Here is a 22694-nt window from a genome sequence, read left to right on the forward strand (position 1 = left end):
AGGCTGAATTGCTGGATCATATAAAAGCTCAATTCTTTGACTATTTTGAGAAAAGTCCATGTTGTTTTCCAGAAGTGTTGAACCAATTGATATTCTCACTAGCAGTAGATGAAGGTTCCTTTTTCCCTCATATACACACCAACACTAGTTTTTTTTCTTTTTAATGCAGTGAGATATTTTATTGTTGCTTTAATTTGTATTTCCCCTAATGATAGATACAGAGTATTTGTATATACTTATTGGCCATCTATATGTCTCCCCTGGTATAGTTTCTGTTCATTTCTTCTCCCCATTTTTTGGTGTGAGAGAAGAGGGGTATGAAGAGGTGGGGAGAATAATGAGAAAATGTTGCAAGGGAAGTGTATACTCTAGTGGAGAGTGTTGTATCTATTAAATACCAATGTAAATCATGAAACTATAATTTAAATATTATACTTAAATAGCAAAAATATATCTAAAGGAAAATTAAAACATCACTGTAAGGCCATAGAGCTCAGGTTAGCATTACTTTGGATTAGGTGTCAGGATCAAAACCAGGGCAAGGCTGAGCATTTCAGGGCACAGCTGTGGTTCTGTGATTGGATATGTCATAGCTGAAGGATGCAACCAACCAAGAGAACTCACATGCAGGTACTGGCCTTTCTAGGGCATGGCGGGAAGGTTGGTATTACGGAAATATGAAAAGTTAAGGAAGAGTGACTGGAATGGAGGGAAAGATATTTTTAAAGCAGAAGGAGATTGTTCATGAAGGAAATGAGGAATGATACTCATTTCCAGTGTGGAAATGAGTATCTTGCATGACAGGTTGATTTTAACTGGCTACGCTAAGGGTTTCCCTGGGGAATAAACAGTCACACCCACATCAAACTGTTGTCACTGGAGCAGTGAAGGTTTTGGAAGCCTGTTGAGAGCATCCCCCTGATGGAGGGGCTGCCAGACAATTTCTGGCATGAGGTATAAGCTCTAATGAAGGCAAAGAGTTGGTGTGTGGAGGATGATGCTGTGGAACATTATAGGCAAAAATACCAGGAAGAGCAAACCCTGAAAGGAAAGAATTAGCTTCCCCTGGCCGCCAACTCATCAACAGAGCGGTGCTGGTGAGGCCTGGTGGATGACAACTTGGCTTATGACAGAAGTATGACTGTGTAAACGTGTGTGCCTCCATTTCTTCTCACTGTGAATGGCAATTAGACCTGCTTCTTTGTATGGTGGCAAAAATCAGAGGGGACAGAGCACATGCTGTGCTTAAGGAAGTAACTGGGCATAACTCCCACCCACCTAATCAATTAAGGTGGTTATTGATGTCTTGGGCAGAGCTTCCCACTGTACTACACATTGGGTGGCTGTGCAAGAAATGAAAGGGATCGTGGTGTCCTTTGAGACCGTGTGAAACTCCAGTCATGTTTACCAAGTGGGACTTTCAAAGGTCAGGACTAGTCTATGTAATAGCCACAGCCCCAACATTTGGCAGTGAGTAGCCTCATCCCACAGGGCAGGCCCAGGCGGAGCCTGGGTGGGGCCTGGGAGCCACAGGAGGAACCCAGCATCTGGAAGAGCCCAGAGGGGAGGGGATTAGAAGCAGAGGTGGTGCTGGGTGAGGTCTCAGCCTGCTGGCACCACCACACCCAGCCCCAGTCAGTTTGCTCCTGAGCAGCAAGCAGAGCATACAGTCTCCAAGTGAAGAGAAGACTGACCCGACACCTTTGCTTCCCCGAAGAAAGCCACAGCAGAGTGAAGGAGATGGCCTGGTGGAAAGCATGGGTGAGTGAGAAGGGGAGGCAGAGGGTTGATGCACCGTGCTGTGGAAGGAGAAGCCAATTCAGCCTGCCTGCCAGGCCAGGCATTAGGCAGTTCACCCACTTAATGCCATCCCACCCAGAAAGGTGTGATTCCAGCCCTAGAGCTCTCCTGACCGTGCAGAGGCGGGAAGGAACAATATGTTGAGCTGAGGGACTAGAGGAGAAATAGGCAGATGCTTCTTTGCAGAGGAAATGTGTGTGTGTGTGTGTGTGTGTGTGTGTGTGTGTGTGTGTGTGAGAAGGTCCTCTTTTGGGGAGCTTGGCTTTGGAGGGAAGTACACCAACATGGCTCAAGGACCTTGGGTGGGAGGGCAGTGAGTGAGGGGCATAAATATGGAGACCATGTTGATGCAGGAAGGGTCATATTCTAAAAAGGTTTGCAGGATAATCTAAGGGGCTCCAGCTTTCCCTTCAGAGCAATGGGGAGATGTTAAAGGTCCTAGACCTGGGAATACCTAATTGCATAGACTGAGGTGAAAGCCATCAATACCAACTTCTCTGGCACAGAAGGTAGGTGGGCTCTGGGCATCAGCAGTGCTTGTCAAGATTGAGGAGGGAGGAGGGGGAGCAGGAATATCTAACCCACAGGCCTTGAGTGACTAAAAGTTAAGCTTCATCGAGTGACCAGAGCCTGAGGTGGTAGGAGGTAACAACCTATTCCCCAGTCACTGAATCTCAACAATTCCATCTGAGTGTGAGTCTGAAGCCAGCTGGTGCTAAGAAATTGAAAATACAAGAGGGGACCCAGAGACAGCAGTAGATGATAGATCCTGGGAAGGCACTGTGCTGCAGCCTCTGCTCACCTCCCTTGACAATTTCAGACCGCTCTTTCTACTTACAGATGAGGAAAACAAGGCTCAGAGACATGGCATGGCACAATTTTACCCTAGGTACTGGGTCAGAGTTTAGTACCTATCAGTCACTCTCTCTCCCCCTGACTCAGGCTCTCTGGGAATGTTCAAGGATGTCCCAGGCTTATGATACTTCAGGATATCTTTGTCCCAAATGTCAAAACCCAGAATCCCAATTCAGACAGGTGAGGCCTGACCAGATGGACAGAAACAGAAATGTCGCAGGGGCCATGTGGGCTTCTGGCTGGCCCCAAGCAAAGTAGCCAAGACAGATCAAGGACCTGGGAATGGCCTCTAGTTTCCTCCTGGCTAGGGGCTTATGCTTTTGAGAGAGTAGATACGTCAGAACAGACCAATGCTAAGCACTTTCCAAAGTCGAGTGCTCATCAAGGTGGCCTGATCTTTGTGAGACAAAGCCAAGCCAACTCTCAGGGCCCCACCCAGCCAAACAGATAATACCTGTTGGAACCTGGCCCACCTAATTGAATAAGGCTGATACTTATTGAACACCAACTCTGTAGCCAGCATTCCCCCACACATCTCACATTCAATATCTCGGTCGAGTCTCATTCATCTCTACAATGTAGATACCAGCGTCCTTCTCCACAGATGAGGAGTTTGAAGCACAAGGAGCCTCAGTAGGCACCCAGGGTTGCCACACTAGTAAGAATTAGCATCTGCAAGGCCAAATTCTACTGGCCCATCTCCTCATAAACCTGAGCTGGCTTACAAAAGAAAAATCACAGCCAGACCCCACCTGAGGCTAACTGTGCTGCCAGGGAAATATCCTCAGGGCACCAGGCTATACCAGGACCAGCACTGGAGGGGGCTAAAGACCAGCCATCAAGGGCTGGACTGTGAGGTATAGCTCACCTATCCTTCTCTTGTAGAGACAAAAGCCCTGTCTTCCAGATTCTCCAGGGCAGTCCATGGTGAGGACAAAAGTGTCACAGACTTGGGGCTGGAGCAATAGCACAGCGGGTAGGGCACTTGCCTTGCACGCGGCTGACCCAGGTTCGATTCTCAGCATCCCATATGGTCCCCTGAGCACCGCCAGAGGTGATTCCTGAGTGCGGAGCGAGGAGTAACCCATGTGCATTGCCGGGTGTGACCCAAAAAGAAAAAAAATAGTGTCACAGACAGAGATCGAGGCTGGACTGGGGCACCTTTTCAGTGACCCTGTACCCATCTGGACTAGCAAGGAATTTCAGAAAATTGCCTTCTAATCTCCTAAAATCACGGAGCGGGAACTGAGTTTGAGGCTTCTTAGTGCAGTGAAGGTTCTCTCCCTCCTTCCCTCCCTCCCTCCCTCCCTCCCTCTCCATCTCTCTCTCTCTCTCTCTCTCTCTCTCTCTCTCTCTCTCTCTCTCTCTCTCTCTCTCTCTCTCTCACACACACACACACACACACACACACACACACACACGGGAATTGTTTACAGTGTTAGACATCAGACCCGGCAGAAAGGCACCTCTCACAAGCCTGTGAGTCTCGGCTGCATACCTGTGTATCTGCCTGGTTCACCCATGGATTCATAGGTGGCCCCAGAGTTTAGCTGAGACAACCTGCATTCCTGTGGGAGACCTTCCTTCAGTGAAGAGTTCCAGAACACTCATGGCCTGCGGGGAAAGTTGAGTCATCAATAATGTGGGGGAGGTAAAGCTCAGCGTCTGAGCTACTTACTAGGTATGCAAGCCTGACAAGCCCAGATTCCTTTTCTGTAAAATAAAACCAGGGCGTTGGTATCATTCAGAGAAGTCAAGTCAAAAAGCACTACACAGAAATCATGTAGAGCAGCTAATGAAGACTCAGAGTCCGCACATAGGAAGTACTCAAGACACTAACCACAGAACAGCTCCGTATGACTCCCAAGTAAGATTCACATGTATGTATACTGACCAGTAAGCAGCATCTAGAATAACACAGGCTCTCTGAAGGGGAATTTCCTCAAGGAAATATCTACTCTGAAACATAGTACTAAAAATTAAGATAGGAAAATATGACACCAAATAATTTAAATTCAGGCAAGTGTCATGGAAAAAGATCTCAACTCTTATTCAAAATAAATATCATTGCAGATATACCACAGATGGAAATCTGCTATCTATTTTCAGAATCTAACCCGGGGATTAGATAGAAGGATGGATAGAAGAATAGAAGGGTGGGAATGAAGAGATAGTATAGCAGGTAGGGCATTTGCCTTTCATACAACTGACCTGGGTTTGATTCATGGCATTGCATATGGTACCCCAACCCACCAGGAGTGATCCCTGAGTCCAGAGCCAGGAGTTAGCCCTGAGTACCACTAAGTATGACCCCCAAAAAATTAATAGAAGGAAATAAATGGGAAGGGAAGGGAGGGGAGGGGAGGGGAGGGGAGGGGAGGGGAGGGGAGGGGAGGGGAGGGGAGGGGAGGGGAGGGGAGGGAAGGGAAGGGAAGGGAAGGGAAGGGAAGGGAAGGGAAGGGAAGGGAAGGGAAGGGAAGGGAAGGGAAGGGAAGGGAAGGGAAGGGAAGGGAAGGGGAGGGAAGGGGAGGGGAGGGAAGGGGAGGAGAGGGAAGGGGAGGAGAGGGAAGGGGAGGAGAGGGGAGGAGAGGGAAGGGGAGGAGAGGGGAGGAGAGGGAAGGGGAGGAGAGGGGAGGAGAGGGAAGGGGAGGAGAGGGGAGGAGAGGGAAGGGAAAGGAAGGGAAGGGAAGGGAAGGGAAGGGAAGGGAAGGGAAAGGAAGGGAAGGGAAGGGAAGGGAAGGGAAGGGAAGGGAAGGGAAGGGAAGGGAAGGGAAGGGAAGGGAAGGGAAGGGAAGGGAAGGGAAGGGAAGGGAAGGGAAGGGAAGGGAAGGGAAGGGAAGGGAAGGGAAGGGAAGGGAAGGGAAGGGAAGGGGAGGGATGGGGAGGGATGGGGAGGAGAGGGGAGGAGAGGGAAGGGAAAGGAAGGTGAGGGAAGTGAAGGGAAGGGGAGGGGAGAGAAAGGAAGGGGAGGAGAGAGGAGGGGAGGGGAGGAGGGGGAGGGGAGGAGAAGGGAGGAGAGGGGAGGGGAGGAGAAGGGAGGAGAGGGGAGGGGAGGAGAAGGGAGGAGAGGAGAGGGGAGGGGAAGGGAGGAGAGGGGAGGGGAGGAGAAGGGAGGAGAGGGGAAGACATAGGAGGGGAGGGGAGGGAAGGAATGATAAAGAAAGAATAATGGAAGGGAAAGGAAGGGAAGGGAAGGGAAGGAAGGAAGGAAGGAAGGAAGGAAGGAAGGAAGGAAGGAAGGAAGGAAGGAAGGAAGGAAGGAAGGAAGGAAGGAAGGAAGGAAGGAAGGAAGGGAGGGAGGGAGGGAGGGAGGGAGGGAGGGAGGGAGGGAGGGAGGGAGGGAGGGAGGGAGGGAGGGAGGAAGGAAGGGAGGAAGGAAGGGAGGAAGGGAGGGAGGAAGGGAGGGGGGAGGGTGGAAGGGAGGGAGGGAGGGAGGGAGGGAGCGTGAACAAATGAATAAGTGGGATGAGTGTCTGAGGAGTAGAACAAAAGGGTAGATGAACAGGAGAGTTTTGACAAGACACAACACAAATAAACTGCTCTATCTGAAGAATCACAGAGTCTCCCTGAAATTTAGGTCCCCTCTTTAATCTCCCCCCATACCTCTAACCATCCATCTCCCAAAAACATATTTCAGAGTGATTATGATTTGCATCTGAGAAATTCTTCAGGGCCTGTCTCAATAGCCCTAGGTTTGCCTAAGGATTAGATACTGAGAAGTTAAGGGCCCAGGGACCTTGGCTGCCCTATACATTTCACAATTTTCCAAACTTTCTGTAGGTTTCATTCTAAACCTAACCTTTGGTCTCCACCGACCCCCTGAGCTGTGGACCTGCCAAAGTGCTGAGCTGTCAGACTGCTCAGACTGGCTCCCCACCTTCCCAGAAGCCTCCACTTCTCTGAAGGGAGCTGAGCTCAAACACAGCTTGTCTGTTGACTTTCTTTGCAGTGTGCCTGGTTCTGTGAAAGCCTTCCTAGCTTCCTCATTTTCCACTGGGTGGGTTGTCTCCTCCTACGCCTGCCACGCTGTTGATGAGAATTCCTTGCGACAGGCCTGTAGACTGTCCTCAGATGACACAAGCTGGGAGTGGCCCAGCCCGATCGAGAGCCCACACCACAGGGTGGGGCGGGGAGCAGAGAAGATGCTGGCTTCTTCCCTCAGGCTGTGGCTGGCTGGCACCAGTCCGCTAACAAAGAGGCTGTTCTCTGGAAGAGACACGGTGATCCCCGTTACCTCACAGAAGGAAACTAGCACCTCTCCCCGTCAGGCAGGCCAGGGAGTCTCAAGGTGCTCTCGCCTTCCTTTATCAAGTAGAACTTCCTGACAACTGGTTCCTCCCAAGGAGGGGCTGCTGAGTCATAAACATCCTGGGGGATTGAGAGCACTGTATAGGCCTGCCCAGCCCCACAAAGCCACTTCTCATGAGAGACGATGCTGTGCTACTATCCCCCTATACTCACCCCACAGGGCCACACTCCAACAACCACTAACTCCTTCCAGCACCCCAGGAAAACCGCTTGCAGTCTCAGGATGTTATCACTAAGGATCTGAGAACCCCCCCTGGCAAGAAGGTCGAGGGAGCAAACTCTGCTGGTACCAGTAGGACCCTCTGAAGACAAGTGGGTGATTGGGAGCACATCCATGGTCACTGCTATGTCCTGAGCCCCAATAAAGCAGTGCAGGACTCCGAAGCATAACATCTCCAATAACCCCTCCCAAGCGGGTGTACGTTTCCAGACTAGTCCCTCTCCCAGGATCGCTTCCTGCTTCCTCCTCCCCACACTCATGACTGCAGTGTGGGTTCTAGACCTCCTGCTTGAAGCCGCCACAAGCAGGAGTCAAGAAAGACTCAAAAACTGGGTCTTTGAGGTCCTTGTGTACCTCTCAGGGTGGCACTGATGACCTGCTTCAATCCACCTAGGGAGGACCCTCCTTCAGCTGGAAGAACAGGCCAGCTCGACGGTCCTCCCTGTCCTTAAGGCAGCTAATGGGTATGTGAGGGTTTGCAAGCCTGACATACAGCATGAAAAACAGCCCCCTTCCCCTCTCGGCCCACAGCAACTGGAAACTCTTATCCAGGAGTTTGGGCCCTGGACCAGGGAGGAGCCCCTGGCCCTTTCCTCACCTGAGTCTGACAGGAAGGAGAATACCAGCCTGGCAGGGCCAAGAGGACCAGGAGGCGCTGCCACAGACCCACAGGGGTCAAGCTGGGGTTCCCCTGCTGCAGTGGGGCCAGAGGTGGGCAGGGAACTACACAGCCTCCCACCTTCCCAACACTGAGCAGACCTGGGTTCTCTTGCAGATCGAACAAGAAGGTGTCTCGGTGAAGGGCAGTCCCCACTTCAACCCAGACCCTGACGCGGAGACCCTCTACAAAGCCATGAAGGGGATTGGTGAGTGTCACCCTCTGCTGTGTCCCAGGAACCTCAGCACTCCCTGAAACTCTGTCCACTCTGCTCATGGCGATTTCTTCTCACAGTCCTGGAGAAGGGGTGCCAGGGACAGCCAAGGGGAGGGCCTCCCCATTGTCTCACATCAACTCCCAGTACCCAGAGAACCCACGGTCCCCACTTTCCCAGCGCCAGTATGAGACTACAACTGGCATCCGCTGAGGCATCTGCTCTGGGTCCTGCTTATGTTCCTCTCACTAAATTCACCCTTCTCAGTCTGAGTGTTCTCACTAGTAAAACAGTGCCAAGAAGTTCAGAGCTTGTGTGCCCCTGTAGATTTTAGGTGGGACAATGTTGGTGTTATACCTGATAAGGAGAGGGCACTAAGCAATTTGCAGGATGAACTTGACCTAGATGTTCTGCAGTTTTTCTCCCCTTCCTCTCTGTGGCCCAGGGGTCGGCTTCCTTCCAGTATCCACACTCATATGGGCTACGGGCAGGAAAGGGCTCGCCTGAAGCCATCTGATTTGGATAGTCCATCCCAACTCAACTCATCCCAATTACTCCCTCGCTGACTCTGACTGGTACATTGGGACATTAAGAACTAGTGTCGTTCCTTTTAAACCTTTTTAACCTATGAAATATTTACTGTTTGGGGAAGATGGGAGGAGTCTTAGTAAACTGGATCACAGCTGCAGTCAGGGCTTACTCCTGGCTTTGTTCTCAGGGAGCACTCATGGCAGTGCTGGGAGGCTGCATGCGGTGCCAGGGATCAAACTAGGGTCAACCATGTGCAAGGCGAGCATCTTACCCCGGTACTATCTTTCTGGTCCAAAAATCATTGCTGTTATTTTCACATCCTGAAGGAGAAAATAAAATCAAACAGAGGATCTGGCCTTTCCCTAATGGGCCCAAACTCAGATTTTGTTTTCTGTACTTCAGTCTTCCTTCCCCTCCACTCCTCCCACACAAAGGTGGGCAGCGCTGAACGTCTCAACTCTGAGTTCCAAGGGTTTCAGGCAATGTCAAGCAGAGACCAAATGACATGAGGGTCCGTGGATTCTGTCGCTGTGATCTGGATCTGAGCTGGCCACCCCCGCTATGTGAATTGGAGGCAGGACCCCTGAGTTTCCATCTAGGAATCTTACCTACGCCATGAAAATCATTCAGGATTTGGAGCTTTCCTGGACGGCAGGAGAGGGGGTCCCCACTAGTTGGCCACCCAACTGCCCAATTGCTGTCTTCTCCCCCCATCCCCAGCTCTCCCCAGCACCCCACCCTCAGCAGTGGGGGTGCTCACAGGGTCCACCCCTTACAGGGACCAATGAGCAGGCCATCATCGACGTGCTCACCAAGAGGAGCAACATGCAGCGGCAACAGATCGCCAAGTCCTTCAAGGCTCAGTTTGGCAAGGTAGGATGAGAGTGAGCCCACGAGGGTGGGGGACAGCGGCAGGGGGCCTAGAGGGAACACTGCTGCCACAGTCTCATATATAGCTCCAGAAAAAAAAAACCCAGAAACCAATCCACTGAAAACCTGCTGCCCAGGGAATGCTCTTAGACTGAAAGTAGGCACATTTTGTAGCCAAAATTCATTGTCAGGAGCTGTGCTGTTTTATTATTCATTTTATCAATTTATTTATTTATTTGTGCTTTTGGGGTCAGTCTCCGGCGATGCACAGAGGTTGCTCCTGGCTGTGCACTCAGGAATTACTCCTGGTGGTGCTCGGGGGGCCATATGGGATGCTGGGGATCGAACTTGGGTTGGTCGTGAGCAAGGCAAACACCCTACCCACTACACCATCGCTCCAGCCCAGCTATGCTGCTTTTATTTGAAAACTCGCCCCTGGCTCCCACTCCTCCGGCTTGGTGTCTGGCTTTCTGCATACTGGCCCACTTTCTCACTCTGCTCCCTGCATTTGGCTCCACAGTCACTCACCCTGTGGCCTCTTTAGCTGCCTCCATCCTTTTCCATCCCATTCCAGTGTCCTGACACCTTTCACTCTCCTGTATGCCAGAGACACCCTCTCCCCTGCCATGGCTTTCCTCATGTGGGGGCTGCGAGGACTCAAACATACCCTGAGAGAAACCAATGTGGGTTTTTTTGTTGCTACCCACTGTGCTATTGCTCCAGCCCCCAGTGTGTTTTTTGTCTGTCAAATAATTCCTTTATTAATCTTCACAACTCTGCATCACTCAATGAGGAAAAATGATGGCCCAAGAGGTTGAGTAACTTGTCCAAAAACCAGAGTCTGTAAGCAACAAGATAGAGATTTTGCTTCCTTGTTGCCCTAAACATTTCAGCTGGGACTGGCCTCATGGGTCCATGTGAAGACACTCTACACTACTCTTTGAAGACACCTGTGGGATAGGTTCTTTAATATATACTTTTAGTGTGTTTCTAGGGGCCAATCACAGGAAATTGATGGTGAGCAATCATGAACTTGTATTCCAGGCTTTTTTTTTTTCAATTGAATCACTGTGAGATAGTTACAAGCTTTCATGTTTGAGGTACAATCACACAATGATCAAACACCCATCCCTCCACCAGTGCACATTCCCCACCACCAATCTACCCAGTATAACCCCCCTTTCCCACCCTCTTCCTGCCTCCATAACAGACAATTTCCTCCATACTTTCTCTCTACTTTGGGGCATTATTGTTTGCAATACAGATGCTGAGAGATTATCACGTTTGGTCCTTTATCCACTTTCAGCACACATCTCTCATCCCAAACAATTCCTCCAACCATCATTGTCATAGTGATCCCTTCTCTATTCCAACTACCTTCTCCACCAGCTCATGAGACAGGCTTCCAACTATGGGGCAATATTCCTGGCCCTTGCGTCTACTGTCCTTGGGTGTCAGTCTCATATTATGCTATTTTATATTCCACAAATGAGTGGTTTCAGGCTTATTTTATGCCCAATGCTACTCTGAAAACTGAATTGAATCCACGAGTTCCCACCAATCCCTAAGTGAAAGTCTAGAGCAAGAGACCCACTGTGAACCTGTGAACACTTCCCAGGTGAGGGGAGGTGAAGTCGCTGGCCTGAGCAACCTCAGCCAGCTCCAGTACATGCAGACTCACAGGGGGCCCTGCCAGAGCTCTCCACACCACTCCACCCCACCCTGGGCCCTCCTGACTCAGGTGGATGCAGCTTCCATAACCTCACCTCTCTTGGTTCCTGCATTAGGATCTCACCGAGACCTTGAAGTCAGAGCTGAGTGGCAAGTTCGAGAGGCTCATCATGGCCCTCATGTATCCACCATACAGATATGAAGCCAAGGAACTATATGACGCTATGAAGGTAATGAAGCCGGTGGTGAAGGATGGGAACAGAGACACTTACAAGGGTCTCGGAGGGGAAGTGGTACCAATAATCCATTCCCCAGGACAGCCTGGCCCCAGGAACTCTGAGGTCCACTGCAGCTGTGGTACCTAAGCCAGATGCAGCCTGCTGCTCAGATTGCCACCAAACAAGGGACTGGGTGGCCTCTGCTGTCACATGGTCAGATGAGTGCTTCTCAGGACATTGCTGGAGCTGGTGTGTAGGGTTAGAAGCCTTTCTCTGCAATCTGGTTCCAGCAACTTTCCAATACCACCTTCGCAGATGACTCAGGGACCCAATAAGAATGAATATTCATCCGACTGAATGGACGCTGGGTGGGAAGGCCAGACAATTAGTATCTATCATTTCAAATCCACCTTTGAGCTGGGGATGCCTCTCAACCCCACTGACCAGTGGAGTCCCTGAGACTTGGGGAAATCAAGTGACCATTTATAGACCCACTGCTCCAGAGGGCAGAGTTCAGATATTCTTCTCCATCATGCCACTTGCCCACAGTGGTTTTCTCTGATCACCTCCAAGCAAAGGCCTCCTCCTTGACCACAGAGGGAGTGGACAGAGTAGGAGGCACAAGCAGAACTTTCCAGCACACAGGAGTTTTGATCCACAGGGCTTAGGAACCAAGGAGGGTGTCATCATTGAAATCCTGGCTTCTCGGACCAAGAACCAACTGCGAGAGATAATGAAGGCCTATGAGGAGGGTAAGTGGTCTACAGAGAGAGGGGTGTGCAAACCTGAGTTCAAGGCTCATGGAAATGACCACAAACTTAGACAGCCTCGCCTGGGACAAGGGACAATCAGTGTACTGTGTCCCATTGGCAGGGAGCCTGTCCGGGCTTTTCCACACACGGATGTAGTCATGTGCTTTGCCTGACGGCAACACTCAAAATAATTCAGGATGTGTCTCTAAGCAACCTGAACCTCAGGCTTTGGGGAGCATACATCACTAAAAGTTCTGCCCCTTTAGGGTCTGGCAGTGCTGTGAGCCATGGTTTGACTCAGAAGTGGGTGGAAATAGTGCCTTCCTGACCAGGTCTAGGCTGACCTGGGGTCATGTGCTGTCATAACCCTGCGATGTAAGGCAAGCAGAGGCCAGTTCATCCTCCAGAGGGTCTGCCTGCTGTGGAGTCTGCCTGAAGGTTCTGGCTTTGCCAGGAGCACAAGGACAGCCCCTGGCCAGACTTTCTGGTTACCTCTGTGATTCCAGCTGGGTTGGCAGTTCATGTCAGTTCCTAATTCTCAATGATCACAAGGCTTAAGTCTCTGCCCCTCAGACCTATGCATGATGTCCACTCCCCCTGCCAAAGACTTGAGCTTCCTGGAAGGTGTCAGGAGAAACATGGAGACAGGCCTGGGAGGAGGAAATGAGGCTGATACCCCTGGCCCTGTTTCCATGCAGACTATGGGTCCAACCTGGAGGAAGACATCCAAGCAGACACCAGCGGCTATCTGGAGAGGATCCTCGTGTGCCTCCTGCAGGTATCACAGCCTGGAGCTGAGGAGCCCTTGTCTGGAGGGATGGGGGTTCCCCACAGCTCTCTGGGAATAGACAGGATGGGATGCAGGAGGGAGTGGTCTACTCCCCGTGACTGGTCTTCCTGGAAACACCTCATTGTGGTTGCAGGATTCTCACTACAGGACCCTACATCTCCCCCAAACACAGCCATGAGAGCATCCCAAAAAATATGAGAAGCGTGCCCCATCACCTTAACCATGGCCTTTCATGCAAAGTTTCATGTCAAGCACTTTGCTCACCTTAACTCAGAGGTTCCCAAGCTTAGTTGGCTTACTGTCCCCTTTACAAATACACACACACACACACACACACACACACACACACACACATATATATATATACCAGATTATTATAGTAATATTCAGAGCCTCCTAAGAAAACTGCCTTTTTAAAGCAAACAAATAGAAAGACTCCCATTAGCTTTTTTTTTTTTTTTTGGCTTTTTGAGTCACACCTGGCGATGCACAGGGGTTACTCCTGGCTCTTCACTCAGGAATTACCCCCTGACATATGGTCCTCAGGGGACCATATGGAATGCTGGGAATCGAACCCAGGTTGGCCGCATGCAAGGCAAACACCCTACCTGCTGTGCTATCACTTCAGCTCCAAGACTCCCAATAGCTTTAAGGCCACGTTCACTTCAAAAAGTTCTAGTAGTGTCCCTGCAAGTGGCAATATCACCCACTTGGGGTAGTACTGCCCTTAGCACACTGACTCTCCAGCTCTGAAAGGTTCTAAGGTTCTTACACATTATTTCCGACATGCTGAAGATTCTGTGGCCCAAAATTAGCCCTTGTAGGCCCCCGCCAGGCTCCCGCCGTGCCCTGGCTGCTCTGATGGACCTGACTTTTTGACAGTCCTCTCCTCTATCCTAGGGCAGCAGAGATGACGTGAGTGGCTTTGTGGACGCAGGACTGGCCCTCCAAGATGCCCAGGTGAGTCTCTGGGCAGGGAGGTAACTGGGCAGGGAGGGAGGCAACGTCAGGACCATGGGGGAGTGGGGGACAAACCATCACACTTTGTGTCAGTGTGTGACCTTTGTTGAGTTTTGGAATTGGGAAAAGAGCCAGAGAATCCTGGGTCTTTTTTCCCCCAGCAACAAAGGTCAAAGGTCTGCCCTCAGTAGCTTCTACCGGCTGGTTTCTCATCCCGTCCTTTGCCATTAGACTTGGGGCTGAACCCGGAAGCCTCATCCAGTCCCTCTTTCCAGTATTGGAGGTCGGGAGTGGGGGGGGAGGATGCTCTTCAGTGCTTCACTGGGACCCAGCTCAGTTCCCTGCCAGTCTTCAGCTTCTGGAGTCTGAAGATGGAGGTGAGGGTGCTGGGAGACAGAAACAGGAAGGAGCCTGACATGTTGGGGTCCACTGAAGCTCTGTGCTGGCAGGAGCAGCCCATGTCCCTGGGGATTCTGGGCCTCCAAGGGCCAGAAGTGTGTATTCATCTGTCGGTAGATCTGACTGCGGGAGTCAGCAAGAGGGGGTCTGCCTCTTGCTGGAGGCAGAGTGAAGGCCCTTGCATGGAGGGATTAGGCTCCTAGAGTAGCATCTGGCTCAGGATAAAGGGGAAAGCTGGACTTGGGGAGAGAAAAGTGCTCATCAGGATGATTCCCAAGCATGGGACAATGCCAGCGCAGTGGCATGGACAGGGTTGGCCCTTTAAGCCCAGCTTTGGGGCGCTGTCCCTTATCTCCTGCTCTCCTTCACTGGCTTGTCATCGGTATCCCACTGCTAGGATCTGTTCGCAGCGGGCGAGAAGATTCGCGGCACTGATGAGATGAAATTCATCACCATCCTATGCACACGCAGTGCCACACACCTGATGAGAGGTAACTGGGCAGGGAGGGAGGCAGCGTCAGGACCATGGGGGAGTGGGGGACAAACCATCACACTTTGTGTCAGTGTGTGACCTTTGTTGAGTTTTGGAATTGGGAAAAGAGCCAGAGAATCCTGGGTCTTTTTTTCCCCCAGCAACAAAGGTCAAGGGAGATATCAGGGCCAGTGTCTCTCTGATATGAGATGTGGGGTGCTTCATACTGACACCAAGTGTCTCCTAAGGAAAACCCTTTCTCTGCAGTATTTGAGGAGTATGAGAAAATCTGCGGCAAGAGCATTGAGGACAGCATCAAGAGTGAGACCCACGGCTCACTGGAGGAGGCCATGCTCACTGTGGGTAAGACAGGGCTCAGGGCTCAGACTTATGTGTCTGAGCAGTGGGACAAAGAACCCAGGGTCCAGGGTGGCATTAGCAAGAGACTGCATCCCTTTGTTCACCTTCAGGAAACACCCCCACCCTGCCCACATATAACCTTCAGCCCAGGACACTGGAGCAATTCTTCCACCGTGTCTTCAGTGTGCTGGGTCCTCCATGGGCACTTCTCTGAACTTCCCACACAGTATCCAGTGCTGAGTGAGTGGGCGTGTGAGTGTATGAATGTGTGCGTGTGTGTGTGTGTGTGTGTGTGTGTGCCAATGTGATGCCAGACCAGCTCCACCACACTTGGAACATTCCAGTTCAAATTGTGAAGCCCCGACAAAGTCACCTTTCTGGCCCTTGCCTCTATTGCTAATTGAAGAAATGATACACGGTTCTGAGTTTTAAATGAGGGATTCATGGCCTGATACCAAAGAATGTTGAGATCCTCAACAAAGCCTGAGGTCGGGTCCACAGTGAAGGAGCCATTCCAGACCCCAGCGAGTACAGGTGGGGGGAGCTGAGATCATAGTGAGAGGAGCCACTGCAGAATGACGAACAACAGAGGGACCTGTGCCCTCCTCCCTCCCTCAAGAGAGCCAAGGTAGCTCCCCCTCCCCAGCTGGAGTACTCGCCTCCATGCCAGACTGTCACCTCTACACCATCAGGTGCTGAGAACTCAGGTGAGCACTTCGGTGTGTCCCAGTTTCTCAGGGTATATTGGGACAGCTGACATTTCCCAGTAAGCTATGACTTTAGTCTGTCAGAGCATCTAGGTCAGCCCCTTGCTCCAATCTAGGTTCCCAAATTCAGTCCCTGGATTTCATTTGAGAAGGCTTCAGGGTACTCAGGCAGGAAAGCAAAGGTCTGCAGTACTGTGTGGGCACTTCCTACTTGTTCATCCATTCATTCACAGAGACTCACATCATTCATCTCACAAAGGAGTATAGCTCTAGGCAAGTCAAGTAACAAAGTCACACAGTATCAGAGATGGGGTATAAACAGACGCCCGCCTCACTCCAGCTCACAGTCTTCTTTGTGTTGCCCTGGAATCATTAGACCAGACCAACCAGCCTCACCCAGAGACATGGTCTCAGAAACAACATCCATTAAGGCCCTGAGCACCTCAGTCATGGATGGAGGAGCAAGACCCACCTACCACTAAGAAATTCAAACTACGGGGGCATTGTTAATCACTAAGATGTCCCAAAGGCAAGATGTGGCCACAGCATAACTGTGGCTCCTCTGTGGAGCTGAGTGGCTGAATTCTTGCCTGAGCCATCCCTAGAGCATGGACATCCTATTGCCCAGGTGCATAGAGTACTCACCCTTTCACCTGCCTACTCTGGGCCTTAGGATCTATATACAATGCCTCTGGCTTCCTTCCCTTTCCACACTACCTGAGACAAAGCCTCTCATTTTAAAATTAGGCAGGTGCAGAAATAAATATGCCAAGTTGCCCAATACTAATCCTCAGGATCCAAGGTAATTAAAAAATGGGCATACGCAATGCCACCCACAACCTGTCCTAACAGACCTCTCCTATTTGCCAGTGAAGTGTACCCGGAACATCCACAGCTACTTTGCAGAGCGACTATACTATGCCATGAAGGTAACTATTCCCCATCCTTCCCTCCCTGCTCTCAGCCCCACACACCAACTGCAAAGTTGGAAAAACTCACTACTATTGAAAGCATCCATTATTTTCAACCCATAGGGGTCTTCTCTCACCCAAACCTCTGGGAGATCAATTTCTTTAGCTCTCAGAGGGAAAACAGTGTGGGGAAGGGAAGCAGCATCCGCTGAGGCTGAATGTAGGTAGGTGCTTTCACAGGTGTTCATTCCTTGCACTGAACTTTAACAGTAGTATTGTGAGACCCATGTCCTGTCATCCCAGAGATGGCGAAACTAAGGCTTGTGTTCAAGGTCACAGAGCAGGAATGTGACTGACCTTTGATATGAGTTGCAGCCTACTCCAGTTCTCTTTTTAATCCGGCAAGGTCAGGATTGCCGGGGAGTCAAGGTCCATCCTACTTGAAGAATCAAATTCAGAAGGAGATTTGCACATGCACCAATCACCTTTCCTGCCTGTGCCAGGGTGCCAATCCAGGATTTCCTGTTGTCCAGAAATCTATAATTGTTCAAACTGCTCCTATCTGGTAGAGTTTCTAGTATCTGGAGCCTAACTGGAGAAGAGTCTAATTTATTCCCTGATACAACAGTGCACACCTAATTTGGGGGACATAGCTTCTCTAGGGGTTTGGGTTTCTGGCATCCCTAAACCCCAAGCTTTCTGACCAGGAAACAAGAGGGGTTATAGGATTTAACCATAAGGCTCCGTTCGACATGATTAGTCAAAGATGAAAGTGAACAGGAAATCTCTGCTTTTAAGTTTGTCTGCTCCATGGAATTTTATAATGTTGCTGCCCAAGGCATTTTGTTGTCATCTAGAATTTGATAGGGCAAACCAAATACACACTGCAGTTTGGAGCTTTGGGCCTACAATTAGGGAAGAGCTGTGGGCAGGAAGTGAGAAGAGATACAGGGTATAGAATCTCAGAACTACTCACAATTCCCTCTTAGAGCTTCACCCGCAAAGGCAGAGGCTCATTCCTGTGACCTGTATCTCCATCCTTAATAAAAAAGGCCCTGGGCCACAACATGCAGAGTTACCCATCTTGGCAGAGATGAACTAAAAAAATCAAGAAATGACCTTTGATTGCTGTGTCTTTGGCGGGGAAGAGGAGAGGGAGTTTGGGGGTGTTGGGGCCCCTGCAGGGCTCAGAGTTTATTCTGACTCTGCACTCAGGAATCACTCCTGGCAGGGTTCAGGGACTATATGGGATGCCAGGATCAAACTCAAGTCTGCTGCATGCAAAGCAAGTGCCTACTTGCTCTACTCTCCCTCCAGCCCCTGATTGCTGTGTCTTATCCAGGGTGCAGGAACCCGTGATGGCACTCTGATAAGAAACATTGTCTCCAGGAGTGAGATTGACTTAAATCTTATCAAGGGTCAGTTCAAGAAGATGTATGGCAAGACCCTCAGCAGCATGATCATGGTAAGGCATGAGCTCTCATTTCTAACACCAGTTTGAAATACAGACAGTGCTCAGTACTTGGAGGCCTGGCTTCTGTGACTCATGTCACAAGTCACATGAATTTCTTTCTTCCCCTTGGGTGTTACACTCTCGCATCCATTGCCACATAGTATGTGCAGAGATCAGCAAGATGATCAGTATGACAAGGACCAGAAGGAAAAATGGAAAGGGGAACAGCGCATAGCTGTGGAAGGCCCTGCGCTGGAAGGCCCAGAAAGCTGGCTTTGCATTTGAGTCTGGTTGCCCCTTTGAAAATAACATTCTAAAACTTGTAGAAGGAACCATATCTGAATAGTTAATGAGAGTGAATAGTTTTAGTAAGAATCAGGTCCAGCATTCCAATCCAGATTTAAGTAGTTCTGGCAGCAAAACTGTAAGGAGATAAATTAGATGGGGTTCGGTGGGTTGCCTAAATGATTCCAATTCATTAGGGAGCTGAGAAAATGCAAAGTGATTACCAGACTGCTATAACTTAACAGAAATAGGTCTTCTGGCCATTAATACAAATTGGGGCCTTGGCAGCTTTTATTAGCAGAATTCAAAACATAAAAATATATCCCCAACTTTTGATTAACTATTATTATATTAAATCTTTAGTTATTTTCCGAAGGTCCACTGTTAACTATGTTTTCTAAAACACACATAAATCACAATATGTTAAAAAGACATTTCTGCTTTAGGGTGTTTTCAAAGGGGACAATAGATAGATATGAGTGGGGAAGCATAGAGCTATTTTTCTGTTTTGTCTTTGACTTAGACTCGATTCAAGAGAAAGGAGAACCAGGTACAAAGCACCTTAGGCCACTGCTATGTCAAGTCAGGGATGAATTTCTGGATCCTTTTGAGTACCTGAGTACCTTAGCCCTGAGTACCACTGGATGTGGCTCCAAAACCCCTTTTTTTATGGTATTATTAATATTTCTTGTTGTTGAGCTTTGTGGATTTTTTATTTAGCTTGGCTATCAGCCCTTTATTTGATGTGTATTTTGCAAATATTTTCTCCTATTCATTTGGATGTCTTTTGATTTTAGCCTGAGTTTATTTTGCCACAGTATTAAAGCTCTTTCATAGAAATAAATTTTTAAAAGGCAGAAATCTATCTATAACTTCATATCCAAACATTTGTAAAACTTGGCAAAATGAATAATTTTCTTAAAGCTATATTACAAAAGTTGTCTTATAAGTAGTTAAAAAAAGTAAAAAGATAGAAAGCAAAATTATAGAGGCCAGAGAGATACAACAATGGAGAAGAACCTAGTCTTGTGTTTGGTTCAATACCCTGGTTCAATACCCAGCTATGGTCCCCAGAGAAGTACCATGAATGATCACTGAGCACAGTGGCAGAACACAAGCTGACCTTTCCATAAGCAGTGTATGGCAGTTCCTTCTCCACCACATCCTCACCAACACAGAGGATTGTTTCCAATCTTTCTAATGCATCCCATTCTCAACGGGCGTGAGATGGTAGTTTGTTGTTATTTTGATTTGTATCTCCCTGATAACAAGTTGTGATGAGCCCATTTTTATATGTCTACTAGCCATTTGTAACCAGGTATGCTTCCCCCACTCCCACTGCACAAAAAAAATGTAAATGTGCTTTAAAATGTACAAGAAAATACAAATGATTGTATAAGCAAATATGACTAAACAGCTCAAGAATACTAAGTCTCATGAGACAAAACCTCTTTAAACCTAGAAAAGTGGAAGTAGCCACAGCCCCACCACTTACTCATTTGTTGACTCTGGATGAATCATCAGTCTCTCTGGGTCTCTTTTTTTGTCAACAACATAATAAGGGAGTTAGCTGAATGGTCTATTTTTCCCTCCTGGTTCTGTGTAAACAGATCCTTAATGGGTCTGTCCAATGAACACCTGCCTAATACCTAAGAGGGTTTAGCAAACCACAAAAATGGGGTCAGTATTGTAAATAACAATATCTCAATGAAGATTAAAAATAGATAAATAAAAAGAAGAACTCCCTGAAAAATGGTGTTCAACACATTGGAACTGTAGGTCCATCTTATTGGAAAAAGTTGCTTGAGTCTTATTGACCAGCTGCTGTGTGTACAGGCAAGCTCATATCTTTCCTACTCCTCACAACTCAATAAGGTGTATAGTATCACCAACATCATTTACTAGATGAAACGAGAGTCTCAGTGATGAAAGTCTTATCTTGGCCATAGGGTCAGTGAGTGATGAAACTGTGGTCCAGGCTAGATAGAGCCCAAAGGCTCTTTCTACCTGAGTTCCTGCCTCCAAGGATAGCTCCTAATACTTGCTTATAGCTTCAGGTCCCTGATATGCAGTAGTAAGTGTTGAATATATAATGGATCGTATTGGGAGATTGAATGGCTGGGGACAGCTGGATTCCAAAAAAGGACCTAGAAAAATTCCCCAGGGCAGTTGACAGAGTCATTCAAAAACCCTTCTTGTTCAAGAGCAGCATTGCCTCTGTGATTTATTTTTTACATCAAATCTCTCTATCGTGAGTAAAAGAATCAAAGGAAGAATCAAAAAACAAGTGACATCTATAGAATGGAGTCTGTACATCAGAACTTACACAACAGTGAGCCAGACACGGTGCCTCTGAGCCAAGCTAACATCACAACATCCCCCTCACTAATTCTCTCCTTCCTTCTATCCTCAGGAAGACACCAGTGGTGACTATAAGAATGCCCTGTTGAACCTGGTGGGCAGCGACCCCTGATATCTTAGAAGAATAGGAACAAAGGCCAAGAAGCCCGAGTCATGGATCCTGCTTGCTTAATCTTGGCCTGGGTTGGGGGGCGGGATGGGCACAGCAAGCCTTTCAGTCTTCTATCTCCAGCCTCTGATGCTTTGTGTTCGGGCTTTCTGAGGGAGGGAGCAGCCTGAGATTTCTCCCTCTACTGTCTTTCTAGGCCAATTTCACCTTCACATTTCTCATCACTGAGTGTATCTCAGGACCAACAAATGTCTCAGCTGGAAGGTGTCTGCTCTAGTTCTTGTTCCTTCCTCCCAACACAGGAACTCCTCCAAGCTTGACTAGTCAAGAGTCACTGGGCACAGGTGGCTCAGAATCTGAACCCACCTTCACCTACTAATCTGGAGGAGAAAGGAGCAGGGAATAATGATTTAATAAGCATCTCAGCTTCTCTTCTCACTGTCTTGGCAGCTGTGAAGAGAACACATGTTATTTTGGGCCACTAGTTGTCCCTAATATGATTCTTCAGATTCATCTAAATACCTTTGGAAACTGGTAGAAGGTAACTTCTCTCACCAACCTACTAACCGAACAATGTCCTGACCCCTGACACTGAGATTCTGTGTTCCAGGCTGCCCAGGCTCCTCTCGGCTCTGATCAAATTAGCTCTTTCCTTCAGGAACACAAGCTGAAAGTATCTCTTTATCCCAACCAATTGGCAAGAGAAACTGTTGAGAAAACTAAAATGCCTGTGTTGTACATAGCAGGATAATAAAGATTTTTACACTTGAATCTAAGTACCTTTGAATTTTTTGTAGTGTCTAGAGAAGGATCAATTAGATTTGTCAGGGGCTGGAGATATTGCACAATGAGTAGGGCATTTGCCTTGCACACAGCCAACTTGAGTTCAATCGATCCCCAGCATCCACCAAGAGTGATGGTCCCCTGAACACCATCAAGAGTGATCCCTGTGGCCGGATCAATAGTACAGCAGATAGCGCATTTGACTTGCACGTGGCTGATCTGGATTCGATTCCCAACAACCCATATGGTCCCCTGAGCACAACCAGGAGTAATTCCTGAATGCAAAATCAGGAGTAACCTCTGTGCATCACCAGGTGTGACCCAAAACCAAAAAGCCAAAAAAAAAAAAAAAGTGCTCCCTGAGTGCAGAGCCAGGAGTAACCTCTGAATATCAATGGGTGTGTCCCCAAAACAAAAACAAAAATAATCTGTCAGGGACATAAAAGAAAGGTTATTTTATGTCAGGGACATAAAAAAAATATATGGGGGGGTTGCTGATCAAATCTAGAATTTCCCAGTGGGAACATTCTGAAATCACTTGCCTGATATCACCCTGATAACTTGTTTGAGAAAACAACTTCTATTTGCAACCTGATCTATAGCCCAAATCCTACATCTTCCAGTGAGAAGGGTCCACCAAAGCCCATTGCAACCTGTGACCTGCCTCTCTTTTGAGGCATCAGCCCAGTGGCACCAAGTGTCCACGGCTGACTCCAGGAATGGGAGCGCACGGCCTTCCTTGATACTGTTCCCATCATGAGTGGTCATTAGAATTCTGCTGCGTGGATGGAGGCTGGAACAATAGTACAGCAGGTCAGACTTTTACCTTGCATGCAGCTCACCCAGGTTCAGTCCCGGCATTCATATGGTCCCCAAGAACTTCCAGGAGTGATCCCTGAGGGCAGAGCCAGGTATAACCCCTGAGTATCACTAGATCTGACCCAAAAGTGAACAAACAAAAATTCTGCAAGAGCATGGAGCCTAGGACTCTGGAGGAAATCCCCTAG

The 22694-nt window shown here is 48.8% G+C and overlaps 1 protein-coding gene across 2 annotated transcripts; it reads left to right on the forward strand.

The window, feature by feature from the left end:
- The first annotated feature begins 1740 nt into the window (after positions 1-1740).
- On the forward strand, positions 1741-21550 carry LOC101557699 (annexin A8). 2 transcript variants are annotated; one of them, XM_004607406.3, is made up of 12 exons: positions 1741-1761; positions 7959-8049; positions 9365-9459; positions 11244-11357; positions 12007-12097; positions 12796-12875; positions 13788-13847; positions 14644-14737; positions 14986-15081; positions 16656-16714; positions 18039-18161; positions 20848-21550. In XM_004607406.3, the coding sequence occupies exons 1-12, from the start codon at positions 1741-1743 to the stop codon at positions 20905-20907; spliced, it is 984 nt and encodes a 327-aa protein (XP_004607463.1). In that variant the 3' UTR covers positions 20908-21550. The 2 variants fall into 2 exon arrangements, with proteins under 2 accessions (XP_004607463.1, XP_012787951.1); XM_012932497.2 differs by lacking the exons at positions 12007-12097; positions 12796-12875.
- Positions 21551-22694: the final 1144 nt, after the last annotated feature.

Source organism: Sorex araneus, chromosome 11, assembly GCF_027595985.1.
Source record: "Sorex araneus isolate mSorAra2 chromosome 11, mSorAra2.pri, whole genome shotgun sequence".
In the NCBI taxonomy this organism is placed as follows: domain Eukaryota; kingdom Metazoa; phylum Chordata; class Mammalia; order Eulipotyphla; family Soricidae; genus Sorex; species Sorex araneus.

Coding starts and splice junctions, on each gene's coding strand:
- LOC101557699 (XM_004607406.3), top strand. CDS start 1,741: ATGGCCTGGTGGAAAGCATGG. Junction 1,762..7,958: donor TGGCCTGGTGGAAAGCATGG/GTGAGTGAGAAG, acceptor GTTCTCTTGCAG/ATCGAACAAGAAGGTGTCTC. Junction 18,162..20,847: donor CCCTCAGCAGCATGATCATG/GTAAGGCATGAG, acceptor TTCTATCCTCAG/GAAGACACCAGTGGTGACTA.